Source organism: Stylophora pistillata, chromosome 4, assembly GCF_964205215.1.
Source record: "Stylophora pistillata chromosome 4, jaStyPist1.2, whole genome shotgun sequence".
In the NCBI taxonomy this organism is placed as follows: domain Eukaryota; kingdom Metazoa; phylum Cnidaria; class Anthozoa; order Scleractinia; family Pocilloporidae; genus Stylophora; species Stylophora pistillata.
The window spans coordinates 44435952-44451366 of NC_142522.1; the positions used below are offsets into that span (position 1 = coordinate 44435952).

The 15415-nt window shown below is 38.2% G+C and overlaps 1 protein-coding gene across 1 annotated transcript; it reads left to right on the top strand.

Moving 5' to 3' along the window:
• Positions 1-2436: 2436 nt before the first annotated feature.
• LOC111326661 (uncharacterized) lies at positions 2437-8585 on the top strand. The gene is made up of 5 exons (XM_022930711.2): positions 2437-2464; positions 2582-2693; positions 4645-4873; positions 5685-5793; positions 6130-8585. The coding sequence occupies exons 2-5, from the start codon at positions 2638-2640 to the stop codon at positions 6549-6551; spliced, it is 816 nt and encodes a 271-aa protein (XP_022786446.2). The 5' UTR covers positions 2437-2464; positions 2582-2637; the 3' UTR covers positions 6552-8585.
• Positions 8586-15415: the final 6830 nt, after the last annotated feature.

Sequence of the window (15415 nt, forward strand, 5' to 3'; positions counted from 1 at the left end):
TCACCAGTCAGTGCGCCTGATGGAAGCCAAACAGACTCAAAAGTAAGTTGTTTTTTAAGTATAAGCTAGCCTAAAATCAGACTTAAAAAATAGTGATCGCGTTTTGAGGTTCCAAAGAATAACCTTTTCGTTCTAAATTTGTCCTCAAATTAGCTTAAAATTCCGCTCCTAAGTTATAAGATATGGATACCTCATAAGTTGTAGAGGAGACAGTATTTGTAACTAAAGTTTTCTGTTTAAACTGATCATGAGGAGGGCTGAAGCTTTATCAACAGTATGCCGGAATATGCAGTAAATGACTTGAACCCGGGGGTAACATGTGAAGGTGTAGTCTGATCGTCCGGGTGAGTGTAGTCTTGAGAAGGACTGTTGTCGGTGGTAGTGGCTGACGTCTCGACAACCTGTGCGGAAGTCATCATCAGAGTCAAGTGAATGATTGTTGTCAGTAGAATGTACTTATTCCAGTTCGTGTAAAATGATCGGTTGGTTTTGCCGTGATGTTATTGGCTGTAAGACTCAAGTGACGTAAGTCGGTCGTGATTGGTCTGTTTCGATCTTTCGGTAAAGTTAGGTCGTTCTTTTTCGGTTGTTTGTGATGTTTATGTCGTGAATGAGTCGTTTGTATGGAGCGGGTAGTTGTTGACATCTGTTTAGGGGAGTCTGTTCTAAGTTAGTAAACCAGCTTTCCAGAGTCAGTCGTTGAAAATAGTCAGTGCTATAGGTTAGGCATTGCGCAGAGTCCCAGTCAATGTTGTGGTTGGTAAGTCGATGGTGTTCAGCAATGTGATTGCTAACATCACCTTTCCTCGTCGCCCGTCTGTGTTCAGTCAGTCTTATTGTGAGGTTTCTGCCAGTCTGGAATATGTTCTGCCAGTATGGAATATATACATACCGATACATTTCTCGAGAAAACAAAAAAGGAAACTGAAAAAAAATACCATTACATCCTTTTTCAATTAGCATAGTACTGTGTGCAGAGGAAATACAAAACACTTTGAAGGAAGTAATATTAGTTGCACTTCTGATTAAATGAAATATCGTTTAGACTGACATCAAGTTGATGTGCTTCAGAAACTACTAGCTATGTAATAATTTGAATAAATCAACAAAGTTGAAATGGTAAATTGGCCACGTTACGGTACGTTATAAAAGCTGGCGTTTCGAGCGTTAGCTATGTAGCTTTCCTGTAAACACATCTTCCCTCTCTTTCGAATTCCTAGCAAGTTATCTGTATGATTTATATCAAGAAACATTCATATTCTTTGAAATGTTAGTTTTTTACTACTTTGTAAAAGGAAGAGAGGAAGAGAGTTTAAGAGATTTCAATTTTATGCGGAAGTGTGTCAGCACAAGCTCTTCAGTAATTCAAGTACTGTTTTTTTTTTAGCTGATGATCGTGTTTCAGTAACTTGATAAATTTGACCCTCAGTGGACAAGTTGGATCACAGAAAGCAAAAGGTACCATATATAAGATAACAAGTGAGAGAAGAAAAGTTACGATCTGAGTTCCTTGTGAGGATTAGAACCCCAAGCAGTTAGCCCAAATAAGGCGATCCCAGCTGTGTATACTTTTAAAAGTTGACTTGTCAGCATTGCCTCCAGTGAGTTTCAGTACATAATGAACCTTTATTCATTAACGGCGCAAAAAAAGAAAAAAAAAAGTATTGGTTTTGGTACCAGTCAATAAATTAACGCTACATCAGATATTCCGACCTCTGATTTAAGACTTTGGATCATCTGATATTCGTTTTCGGAGTTCGGAGTCTTATTTTTGATTTTCCGACCTTCAGCTTCGGATTTCTAATTTCCAACGCCTGATTTCGGGCATTCGATTTCGGAGTTCAGAGTTTCATTTCCGACCACTGACGCACATCTTCAATTCGGCCTGTGAATGTTATCTTTAATCTTCCGCAATGCTACCTAGTCTGGCGTAATTATATAACTTCTTTTTTCTTAAAGGCCATGAAGACTGTACGCTATCGGTAGAGAAATACAGTCACAGACTGCCTATTTTCTTTATGTTGTCAATTACGGACATCCTAACCCACCCATTCGTAAGAATAACTCTTGCATGCTAGCATGCCTACGTTTTTGAAAAATGGGAACTATAATAACTTTATTTAAAATCACCAAAAATTTTACAAAAGTTTGATAAAACTCTAAAAATCGAAAAACACATTAAAATGTCCATCAGAAGCTAAGAAAAGCACACCTCGTCTACGTTTACTTCTCGAGCTTTTCGATATCTATCTATCTATTTCATCTGTCATCCTCCCGCCATCGACATTATCGGTTCTTTGTGAATTAATAAAAACAAGAAGCTCTGGAAATCATCCATTGTAAGTGAGAAATAGTTAGGCGGTCATGAATTAATAATAACGGTGTTATAGTCCCAACTCACATTCAAAAATTCAAAATATAGTATTTCCGCCTAAAGTGACATCATCATTTCGAAGTATTCAGGGTAATTCTCGTTTTCGTATCGCTAGTTTTATCGATCATCATTTTCACGTTCTTGATGTTTCCAAATTCGAACCCAGCCTCGTCAGGGATCAAATAGATTGTCTGTTTCAATGTCTAGAAGATCAGCGATGTTTCTCAACAAACCTTGCCGCTGAACCTGATATCGATGGAAACATGAAGCTTTTGACAGCTTTAGACCAAGTCAACGTTTCCATCATTTCAGTGTTAAGGTATGGTACCCCGACTTCAGCTGGGTAACGAGTTTTAACTGATACAATATGGTAGATTCCCTTTACTTCACTTTTTATCATTATTATTATTGGCCAATAGCTAGGGTAAAATCATCAGCCAGGCAAAGATACGTTCCTAACCATGTTATTTTGACCATTCTATCAAAGAAGACACGCCGTTAGGGTTGATCAATGCAACATAGTCAATGAAGAAATTTTCCTGTAATGACGTTAGAGGTCTGTACGATTAGTCGTCTTAAGTTTATCATGGTTTATAGCTTTTAATTCAAGCCAAAAGCTAAGCATAATACTTTACCTTTATGTGGAGTATCTTGGGCATCAAAATTAAAATTCACAGTTTCCATTGAGTTGAATTTTTTGCCATAAGGGTGTCACTTTTAATCAGTGGATAAACGCTTCTTTGAATGTCTTAAGTTCATGCCTCACTTAAATGAAACGTAATGTGTCGTCATTTTGTAGCCAAAAGTACGATGACTGAGTGTTTGGTTACAAAACTGGGAAACCGTCTCCTACTATGGTTCAAAATTTTTTCCTGTCAGGAGAACTTTTACAGGAACATCCTGTTTGTTTGTAATATTATTTTCCGCTGCTTCGAGTTTCACAAAGAACGAATTTCATTTCTCTTAGTTGAAAACAAATGATACGCGTGCGGGAAACAATTTTGGTTTTTCACAACCGCTGTAAGATTGAATCAACTTGTAAATTATTTATAGTGTTTAACCAAACTAGCTATTGAAAGTTGACTTAAGTACATTAAATATTAAGCAGCATCACAGCTGAGTTTCAATGTTCACTATGCAAGCTAATTAAACAATAATAACGAAAAGTACTCTATTTGTATCCCAGTAGCTTTTGAGCATTGAGGCATGATTATTGGTTTTGCTAAAATTGAAAACACCTTACTTTGTGCATCATTTACACAGCTAGCTAATGTAAATACCGTCAAGATTTTCGTAGAAATAATACAGACATAAAATATCAAGTTTAAAGTGTAAATAAACTGTAATGACATAGAGAGGGTCTACCACAATGAATGGGACAATGAATATCTAAAATATATATTTTTATAATGCTAAACCAGTAGCAATCAGCTTGATTGTCATCAAATGTAAAACTCCGCTTGGAAAAGCCAACAATTTCAATTTGCACTGAAGATTCTAATTACGTTGGAAGCAATATTGTCCAACAACAAGCATGTGTCCATCAGATTCCGTGCATGAAGGGCTTTACTTGTGCGATAAGAAAGTGGTTTCGTTTATTGGCGAAAGAAACAGCTTCATCCTTCCCCAGATTCAGTTCGAACGAACATATATTTACTTCGTAACACGCAAGAAACACAGTTCAGTACGAAAAATAGCAAGAACAAACTACTACCAATTAAAATTACCGCGTTTTGAAGGCAATTACAAACGCTGACCAAGGATAAATTCACCTTAATTTTGCTTATACATAAAGTGAATTCTTGACAAAGCTTGAATCTCTGGAAAGAACATTTTGAAGCCATTTAGTTTCATGACTGATATTGCATCAGTCTCTCTTATCAACAATTTATTTAAACGTCTATAAACTTAACAATGTTTCGATTTAAATCGGCAAACCATCGAGCCGTAATCTTTCTGGGCGGTTCGATTCCTCAAGCGGAGAACGAATCATTCAACCGATAACAAAAAGAACCCTTAGAATTTTTCAAAACAATTTTGTCACAAAAAAAAATAATTGAGACAGTGCCTCAATAAATATCAAGTAGTTATGAATTAATAATAACGGTGTTACGGTCCCACCTCGAATTCGAACATTTAAGTTTAAAAATGTTTTATCTGCAGTCAACTTTACTGTATATTTCATTCAGATATATAGTATTTCCTTCTAAACTAACAGCATCATTCACAGTTTTTCAACGGGATTCTGATTTTCGTTCCGCCTATTTTAGGGATCATCAATTTCACGTTCTTGATGTTGCAAAACTCGAATTCATCCTTGTAAGGAGTCAGTTAACTTGTGCGCATAAATGTTTGAGAGATCCGCGATGTTTCTCAACAAACCTTGCGGCTAAACCTGATGTAAACGGTGACTATGTTTGTGAGTTGCTTCCCACAGACAGGTATAACGCTTCTGACAGCTTTAGACGAAGTCCACACTCTCATCATTACAGTGTCAAGGTATGCTACCTTCAACAGCTGGGTGACAGCTTCGCCGACTGAATAACTATGATATGATGATTCATTCTTTCAGCAATAGCTTAGGTGGGCAATTAAACGAAAGTGAGGCACACCACATAGGTTTCTCCTCTTAATCATTGACGAAATCTTTCCCTTTGATAGCTTGCCGTCATTGTTGTTAACATTAGATGAAGATTTAAACGACAAACTGAGTCATTGACTAAAGTCTACGGTTAAGACTGGCTTCAAATTGAAAATGGTAAAGTTATTTCTTTATCTTTTTTCGACCAGAATTAAAGAATGTGAGGAACTAACATTTAGGTTGCAAATATGAGTTACTCGCTATGACTAGTTATTACTTTGCCTGTCAGTGAGGGAAACTCTCACAGGAATACTTTGTTTGCCTTGAACATTATTTTTCATCGTTTTGAATTTTATAAAATCTAAATTTTGACACAGTCACTTAGTTTGTTGACAATAATTGCGCGTAAGATCGATGAGCGACGATGTTTTTATCTACAATCGATTTAAAATTGAGTTAGCGTATATACAAAATTATTTATGTGCTTTCACCAAACTAGCTTAAGACTGAAAATTAAAGACATTGATTATTAATGAAACAATCCCACTGTGGATTTTGTTTGTTTATGTACATGGTGGAGTAACTTTGGCTTGATTTCAAATCGACAAGAGGTAGCTACGTACAGAAAGCCAAATAACGAACCCAAATAATCTTACTTACCAAAAGCTATAAAATGTTTCCTCTAGATATCAAGGTATAATTAACATAGTTATAACTGTCCCTTCACAGACTCTATGTTTGTCAAACCCCTGTCAGTTTTACAGAAGCTGTCGAGCAATGTATCAAGTGAAAGATTTCTGGAGCGGGTTTCTTCCGAATAATCACGGAAATTATTGTGGTAGGTTTAACTGAGATCTAAGTTAGTTAAGTTACAATGTTAAAACTTTAGATTGTTAGCATTTTCACGCCGGCAGGAATTTCAGGATGACTTTGAGTTATAACATTTTAAAGCGTTGTATTCAAAACGTTGTTTTGTATCCCCATAACTAGTTTCCTCTCATAATAGTGAGACATAAGTTAATTTACGTTACAATTAGTCGCTTCTCATTGCGGCCGGAAGGTATTTCCGTATGAATGGTACTCACAGCAACATGTTCCACCGAAACATTCATACAATCACGAGCCGCTTTTAGAGATCTGCAGGTATTATTATCAATATTTTTCTCTCCTTAAGAAAAATGGCTAGTTGAAGTACCCACAGATGTGTGCATGTATGGAAAAGGCAATAGGCCAGGAAAGTTCTTTACACCAATAGCTGGTAAAATCTACTTCATCAAGTTGGTGCATATTTCTGGTATTGTGGGCTGCACAAATAAAGATGAAAGTCTATGGGGATGCAAGTCCCATCTTCATACCATTCTCACAGACAAGGACGACAACACTGTTTTCCCGGAAGATCGCATCGCCCGTGAATACAAGCTTTCTGGATTTACAAAGAACTCTAATGAACTGGTGTTTACTTTCACTACTCCATTGATGGTGACCGCTGGTCAAGAATATCGAGTTTGGTATTTGCAGGATCTGAACGACAAATATGAAAGCAACAACAACCCTGGCCCATCCTGCATGAAAGTCATTTATTTGTTCAGCAAATAAACTTTGAAAAGTTTTGACCTATTTAAAGGCCTATAAGTAAGTGTGGTATATATATTTACAAATCAAATTAACATCATCCTCAAGCCATATCCTTGTAGTTTAATTACTCAAAGTTTCTTCCTTGGCCTACCATAGGCGGGAAGCAAGAAGAAAACGTTGAATACCCGCTGTAAAGAGCAAGTTTTGTTATGTAAAAGGAAACAATCTAAATCACTGTCAAGAATATCGACTTAGGTTCTAGGAAGCCCTGTTCAACAGGAACGAGGGTGACAGTGAAGGACTATCCTGTATGAAAGTGTTGCAAAAGTGTTGCCCCACACGTGTTACGCGCTCCTATCATAGCAGTAAATTCATTAACATTGGCAGTAACAGCAATACCTATAAGTATAACTTCTTTACCAGAAGAATGGAACACATTACCTTCTTTTTTATTAGACCAGCTATCTTTGGATGATTTTAAACCTACTCTAACGAATTATCTTAGTTCTCTCCAATGATTTTGTATATTTATTATTATTATCCAACTACGCTTCGTATAGTACAAATAACGCCATAGACGAGTACAAATATCACGCGGTATTTGTACTGTAGAGTACCGGTTAAACAGGTTTTCTCGCATCGCGCAAGCGAATAATTGAATTGTAGTTACGAAAAAAAAATGGCGGACAATTTGAATCATATTTCCGACGACGAAGAGTCAGAATGGCTGGCAAATATACATCCAAGTTTATTAGATGAATCGAACGAAGAAAAACAGCTAGACGACCAGGAAATTTCTTCATTTATTGAAGAAAAAAGAAACAGCAACACCACAACGCGCCAATTCCATTCCGCTTCGCATACTTCTGTCACACACTCACCGTAAATAAATATCCGCGAAATTTGCCCGCACTGAAAAAACAGTTTCGCGTGTTGGATAATAAATAACTTAACCGCCGCCCAGTTAGTCCAATGGATAGTGCGCTGGACTGTTGTGCGGGAGGTCGAGGGTTCGAGCCCAGGCCGGACCAACACTCAAGGTCTTAAAATAATTGAGAAGAATTTGCTACCTTTCTACAACATCAAGATAGTCTTCTCGGATAGGGACGAATAAATGGAGTTCCCGTCTCCTGCAGCTGCAGGGTTTGGGCAGGAGACGTTAATTCCCACGCACGAGATTACTGTGTGGTGGATGTCTTCCCCTGGGGTGGGATGGGTGGGTTTACTGGGCCCGCAGTAATTGGCGCAAGCTGTTGCGGTGTCCCTGCCTGTCGGCGAATCTAATTAACTAGCTCGCCAACTAATCAACTAATTAACTAACTATCTAGCGGCCTAACTTACTACTTAAATAATTAAACAACTCACTAGGCAATACTCTAATTATAAAATTAGTTACAAAGGTATGTCTTTATACAGGTCTTAAAATGTGCTAGCGAGTTGCTCACTCTTATGTTGTTTGGAAGAGAGTTCCATAGAGTCGGTGCTACAAAAGAGAAACACCTATGACCATAACTTGCTAGCTGAACAGATGGTACTTTAAGTAAGTTTTTAGAGGAGGACCTCAGATTTCTGGTTGCTACATAAGGTTTCAACAGTTCAGTGATGTAACTAGGGGCCTGGCCGTTGAGCGCTTTGTAGGTCAGAAGTAGTATCTTGTAATCTATGCGCTGGCTAACTGGGAGCCAGTGCAGCTGCTTTAAGACAGGTTTGATGTGGTCGTACTTTCTTGTACGAGTGACGGCACGAGCTGCGGCATTCTGGACATTTTGTAAGCGATCTATCCAGAATTTGGGCAGTCCGTATAGTAGCGAGTTGGTGTTATCTAGCTTAGATGTAATGAATGCATGAACTGACTTTTCAGTATCTGCTAGAGATAGGCAGTCTCTTATCTTGCTAATGTTTCTAAGGTGTAAGAAACAGGCTTTGCAGGTACTGGTAACATGCTTATTTAATGACATGTGCTCATCGAAGATAACTTAAATTACTTAACATTAACTTATTGGTCTGGTAACAAAACGCGCTCCCCACAATTAAAAGTGTGACACAACCAAACAACTTTTGCTGAGTAGACTTGTTCCCTTCATCCCTAAAAGTGTGAAATTAGGCTAGTTACATAATTTTTGTTTCAGCGACATTGAAAGGGAATGAAGAATACTCTTATTTTAAAAAGGTGGTGAAAAGGAGAAAATGTTTGAAAATCAACATCTTCTTTAGTTGCTGATAATTTCCTTTGTTCTTTGATTGATTCATAGGTGATATTGTTGGTTTCTCAACTGTTGTGTCCATGTGAGTGCACGGCTGTCTCAAACGAATGATGATGTCTCAAAAAAAGAAATCGGCGCCCTGTCCCTAATTAGCGCCCAGTTTTGAATAACTTCCCTTCCTTGAGGTACCAGAGACAAATAAGCACCTAAGGCGCTAAATGGAATCATTACTGTAATCAAACATTTGATATCAAGTAATACTCGGTTTTGTAAATTATCAGACAGAAAGTTCTAGAAATTGCCATATGAAATTTAGCTACATGAATGTATCGCAGAGGTCATGGGTTCGAATTTTTTTCCAGGCCTACTTTCCACTACTACACAAGTAGGGTTTATTACTGCGAGAATCGCTGTCATACATTTCATGAAACAGCAGCACACATGTATAATTTTCATATATTCAAATTCATTGAAAATAGAGATGCTGACATCAATATCCAGCAGTTATGAATATTTAATAATAATTAATAAGTCGTTATCATCAGTTTTTTCCTTTCTCGTAGAAAATGGCTGGTTGAACTACCCTACAATATTTGCATGCATGGATTAGGCGATAACCCGGGAGTGTTCTTCGCACCTTTGGTCGGTAAAATCCACTCTATCAGGTTCGTGCATATCTCTGGTAGTGTGGGTTGCGCGACTGATCAAAAGTATAACTGGGGTTGTCATTCTGACATCGGCACCATTATCACAGATAAAGATACAAACATTGTTTACCAAGAAGATCGAGGAGCCCATATTTACCAGCTCTCTGGATTAACCAGTAATTCCCCTGAACTGACGCTAACATTCACCATTCCACTGGTGGTAACCGCTGGTCAAGAATATCAAGTATGGTTCTTAGAGGACCTGACTAACTTTCATGAAAGGAATAACAACCCTGGACCATCTTGCATGAAAGTCATTTTGCTTGTTTAGCTCATGATATGGAAAGAATAAAGAAGGCTGAAGATAAAAGTATTCGATCCACGAATTGTTCCATAAAGCACAGAAATATGCATAAGGGTATGAGAATTGTATGATTGAGAAGTTTATGCTCTCAAGTCTTTGATTTCTCAAATGCAGATTTTTACACCGCGAAATTTTTCGCTTTTTTAGTAGGCTTTTCGTTCGAACAAGCTTAGAGAAAAAGGCTAACAATAATCTACTTACTTTAAATGCACTCTGTACAATTGGTACAAGTGACTGTGAATCACAAACATTAAATCTGCTATTGGCACAGTGATGCGACGTAGAAACCTACGCGCCAAGAGATTATAATTTATTAGACGCGTTTACGATAGGTATACAGGGTTCTGTCGATTTTGTGGAGGAGAGATGGAGCTAGAAGTCATGCAAAGAGTGAACGTTGATTTTCTCAAAGTACAAGTCAAGCTGTACCAAAAGAAACCAAACAACTAAGTACAGATTCCATGGCGACTCATTGTCACTTGGACACATTTGTGTCGAGTTATCATCTTAAGGGTTGATCTATGTTGAAAAACAAATGAGTTCTGACCAATTACTCCAAACATTTTTATCATTGTATGCTGTAGGCAAAAGTTCATATTTCCTTCCAGTAGATATATATTTGTATAATCTGATGAGGGCATACAAAAACTGTTATTACTTCTCGGTCAAATACTACCCTGAACCATGAAATCCCACACCACATCAAATAATCAAACAGGTGGTATGACGCATTGATCTTTTTGATAATCACCTGTCCAGAGTAATAAAGCGCTGACCAGGATTCTATGGATTAACTCCTCGTCTCTTACCCTCTGCATTTCTCTTCATGGTGATGCCGATGCAAGAAGCCTCTAGAGCTATATAGTATAGTTAGATTAAAAATTGATTTACAATCGAAGACGATCCTTAGATTTTAAGGTTGACAGAGCGAATTCTGTGCCTATCCACTTTCGTTACTTATTCTGGTCCGCTCCTCGAAGTACAATTGAAGCTGCACCCTCGGCACAATCTCTTATCTGGGTACCAGAGAGAACTGAAGTCGTAGTGATTTACTGAGTGAAGTCCGTGTTCTAAATATAACGCGCGAATATAATCTTCTGTTAAAGGCTGATAGTTTCTAAAGAAACTGTTTGGGGCTGCGTCGGTGGGGGTAACGAAATAATTTGAATATATCAAACAAAGTTGAAATGGTAAATTGGCCACCGTTACGATTATAAAAGCTGACGTTTCGCGCGTTAGCCCTTCGTCGGAGCGAATAGAGGAATTGTGGGTTGTGTGTGCCTTTAAAGGCAGAAAATGAGCTACGTTATTGGTGGGAACATGGCAACGAGAAAAACACGAATAAATTAGTGGAATGAAAAGCGTTCGTTGATACCTATGGGATTTAGACTGCCGGTTTCAAAGATGAGCTTTTTTTCAAGAGTTTTACGGCTTTCCGTGCTACCTTAGTGTAAGGAAAGACCGCAGATTGCCATATGTTGCTTAGAATGATTAGGTAAATTAAAATGTCTAGCGACTGGTTTCGATGTGTCCTTGTCATTCCTCTCCACGTCGCGAAGGTGTTCTCGGAATCGGTCACCTAGTCTTCTGCCTGTTTCGCCGATGTAGATCTTTTTGCAATAAGTGCAAGTTATGCAATAGATTACATTGACGGAGGTGCACGTGAAGGGATCGGTGATCTTAATAGATCGTTTGGGTCCCGATATTTTCTCTGTGTTGTGAATGAAAGGACACGTTTGCATCGTGCACGAGCGCATTTAAAAGTGCCTGGTTGGTCATTAGTCTGAAGAGAACTTCTGACCAAAAAATTGCCTATGTTTTTGTCGCGTTTGAATGAAATGAGCAGAGGCTGCGAAAAGATAGTGCTTGTCTCTGGATCGTTCTAAACGAGACAACAATCATGAAGATAGTCTCTAAGTTTTCTTTTAACAAAGGAGGTTGCCTCAAAATCGAGTTTTTGAAATCTTACGAGCCACTGACACGCCGCTTATAGCGGGCCAAGAAAGAGAATTGGAGGAATTAAAATGCAAGGAAAAATCTTTAAGATGATGTATACTGTGATTTCTAAATATATGACAGACCACTTCATAGGCCACTGAAGTTGACCTTCATTTTACCTCTGCGAAAAAGACGTGAAGTACTTTATTTCAACGGGTCACCATTCAGACTTAAATGTAACTACATAACAAGAAATTAATATTTTCCAAAAGATAAAAGTACCATCTGCTGGCAAACAAAATTTAAAAGCGGGATTGCATCGCGTTGTAGCGTACGAAGTTAACGAAGCTGCAAACTTTTTCACTGCTTTAGTGGGGGGGGGGGGGTGGGGGGGAACAACGGCCATCTAGCCGTATTTTAAACTTTTCGATTTTTTGGAGAAAAAAAAAGCGCGATAGAACTTTTTGATACGATTTCCGATAAAGGTTCATTAAAAGGGTCCTTTAAAAAAATTAAATTCATTACGAAACTTTGCAACTGTCGGCGGATTCTCGATATTTATGGTCAGTGGCTCTTACGGTTTCTTAAAAAAAGTTCACCCTGTATTGCCGAGCTCATGGCGACTCCATGCTGTGTGAAGGTTATTAAAACCAGCAAAAAAATTGTAAAACTGGTCAGGAATGAGGCAAAAAAAAGAAGTTATCACTTCAACTCTCAGCAATACCAAGAAGTATCAACACCAGAAAGCTGCCTTTTTCGCCGAGCTGGAGACATAAACACATCATGAAACAATTCCCGACACATCTCACGGTTATGAATTAGTCATCTCGATTCTCCTTCATATCCGAGATTCAATCTGTCTTTTAGACTCGAAATGATCTGTCTCAGGTTAACTTTGCTTCATATTTTTCTCTCATGTGAATGAATTCCTCTCGGAGAGCCTGAATCTTCCTCGGCTATTCAACGTCCTTGTCATTTTCGTTTCGCTCATTTTATTGACCATGTTTTTCATGTTCTTGACGTACCCAAAGTCGAGTCCGTTTCTGTCACGGATCGGAGAGTTTATCTACTTCAGTGTTTGTGGGATCATATCTACAAAGGAAAAGTTGACATGGCACGCGCGTACGTATTCTTTTTTTCCGAACTCAGTAAAGAAATGTTTTCGTGTGACAATCTGCAGTATCTGCCATACACATGAAGATGAACAAAAAAAAATACCTGTATCAAAACTTCAGCAAGACAAACATTTGCACATCAGGAGGACTTACCTAGAAACAGTCGTGTATCGAGTCCTTTCTCAAACGTTTTGAATAACATTAAAAACCGAATTTTGATATTCAATCAGTTTTTGTTTTTGTTTGTTTGTTTTTTTTTTTTAGCAAATGCCTTGGGAGTAATTTAACTTATAAATGATTTATAAACCTTTGCCAAAAGAGCATAGAAAAATTGAAACACATTTGTTATTAAGCCGCACCATAATGGATTTGCGCGTTTTATCATTCATACTCTTTATTATTTCATCTCAACTCTATCCGAAAAGCCTAAAGAATACCAAATGAAAAACATCAATGATCATTAGAAAAAACTTACTTAAAATAGATATTATGTATTTCTCGTGAATACATAAATAATAGTCTCTGTTTGGCGCGAAAATATGCACGGACATATGACCGTTGACATCGCCTGTCCTAAGATGCGAGCAGTTTGTCGAGAACGAAGCACAAAAGTTATCACTCATCAAATATTTTGCTCGCGCGCGATTGGTCAAAACGCATCACGTGACTGAATATTCTCCAGCTAAAACTGAGTAATAACCGGGGATATATCACCCAAGTAAAGATCTCCAATTTGCAAACCTCAAGTCCACTACGATAAGTCTTTGCTTAAAATTTAATTCAAGATGAAAGAGCGTTTTATGGTTGTTACTGAAAAAGGAAAATAGTTGTTTGTTCACTCGTGCCAGGGAACTCTCAAGAAACACCTCACGCAGCAAACAATAAGAAAGAAAAAAGAGAAGAAAAAGTTCTTTAACCGCAGTTCAAATGACTTTCATATATTCACAAACGGTGACTCATCATCAGTTGACTTAACAGCTCAGTTGGAAGAGCACTGCACCGGTGTCGCAGAGGTCATGGGTTCAAATCCTGTATGGGCCTGAATTTTTTTCAGGCCTTAATTCCACTACTGCTTAAGTAGTATTTGTAGCTGCGAATATCGCTCTCATACTCGTTCTTTAACCGCAGTTCAAATATATAACTGTCCTATATTTACAAACGTTAAACGATAAGCGGTCCGTAAACATTTTCTCACGCGCGTTGCGAAATGTCTGAAGGATAATAAACACAAGAGCCTCTATTTTTCGCGAAAATATGCTCGTATATTTGTCCCTCGAAGCTTAAAGTTTTCCTCAAGCTTCGCCTTTGGAAAACTGTTCGCATCTTGGAATAGATAACGTCCACGGACAAATATCCGTGCAGATTATCGCACCAAATAGAGGCTATTTTTATAGATATGAGAATCGAGCATAACTTCATATGTCTTTTTACAGATTCTATGTTTATCGAACCCCTGTCTGCGTAAAGGTAGCTGTCGAGCCTTGCATCAGAATAATGATTTCAGATGCGAGTATATCTCAAATTACTCTGGAAGATATTGTGGTAAGTTTGATAAAACCCGTTGTATTCTGAAGTCCCGTAAATTTTTAGGCAATTAATAAGATGATTGACATGTCACTCCTTAAAGCGGAATAAGTACTCCTAAGGAGCGGAGTTTCAGTAGAAACAAACCTTGCTGTCAAAACTTTTACTTGTAGCTGCGCTGAGGCGACATGTTGAACCAAATGCGCTAGCAGTAATACTGGCTATCATGCACTGTTGAACTGTAGCACAGTACACAGTCCTTATCATCACAATTTTCCATTTTCTAGAAAAATGGCTGGTTGAAATACCGGGAAAAGTTTGCATGTAAGGAAATGGCGGTAGACCAGGAGTTTTCCTCATACCAATGGCCGGTAAAATCTGCTCTATCAAGTTGGTGCATATTTCTGGTAAGGTGTCTGCTAAAACTAACAGACAAGGACAACAACGTTCTTTTCCCAGAGAATCACTTTCCCAGTCATGGCTACAGTCTTCCTGGATTTACACGAAATTCCATTGAAGTGGCGTTAACATTTACTACTCTACTAGTGGCGAGCGCTGCTCAGGAATATCGAGTACGATTCTTGGAAGACCTGTGCGACAGCCACGAATACGACAACAACCATAGCCCGTCTTGCATGAAAGTCAGTTTGACACCTACTTTGCCTTGCCGCCATGATCGTAATTATGCAACTTTTTTATCTCGTTTCAGCGCAAAACTCCAGCTTCTCCCCCATGATATTGTTATTCAGACTAACAAAAATGTGGTAGAAGAGTATGGAAATGTAAAAATATGTTGCGGTTTCGGCGAACTTCTAGTGCAGCTGGCCATCTTAAAAGGCACATTTTCGAAAATTCACCCAACAATGCACAAAAAGCGGACTCGGTTATTTACAAAATTTACGTCTACAACCCATGGTTGACATCTGAATTGAGCACTTTGAAGCTTTTTGATGCTTGATAATACCATAAAACAGCATTTAGGAGAGAAAAATCTCCACACCCATTAAGAAAAATGCCGCCGCCGAAAGCTAACTCTTTGCTCTAAGCGACCAATTGTTTTGTTTATCACGCAGTAACGAGAAAGAAGCAAAAG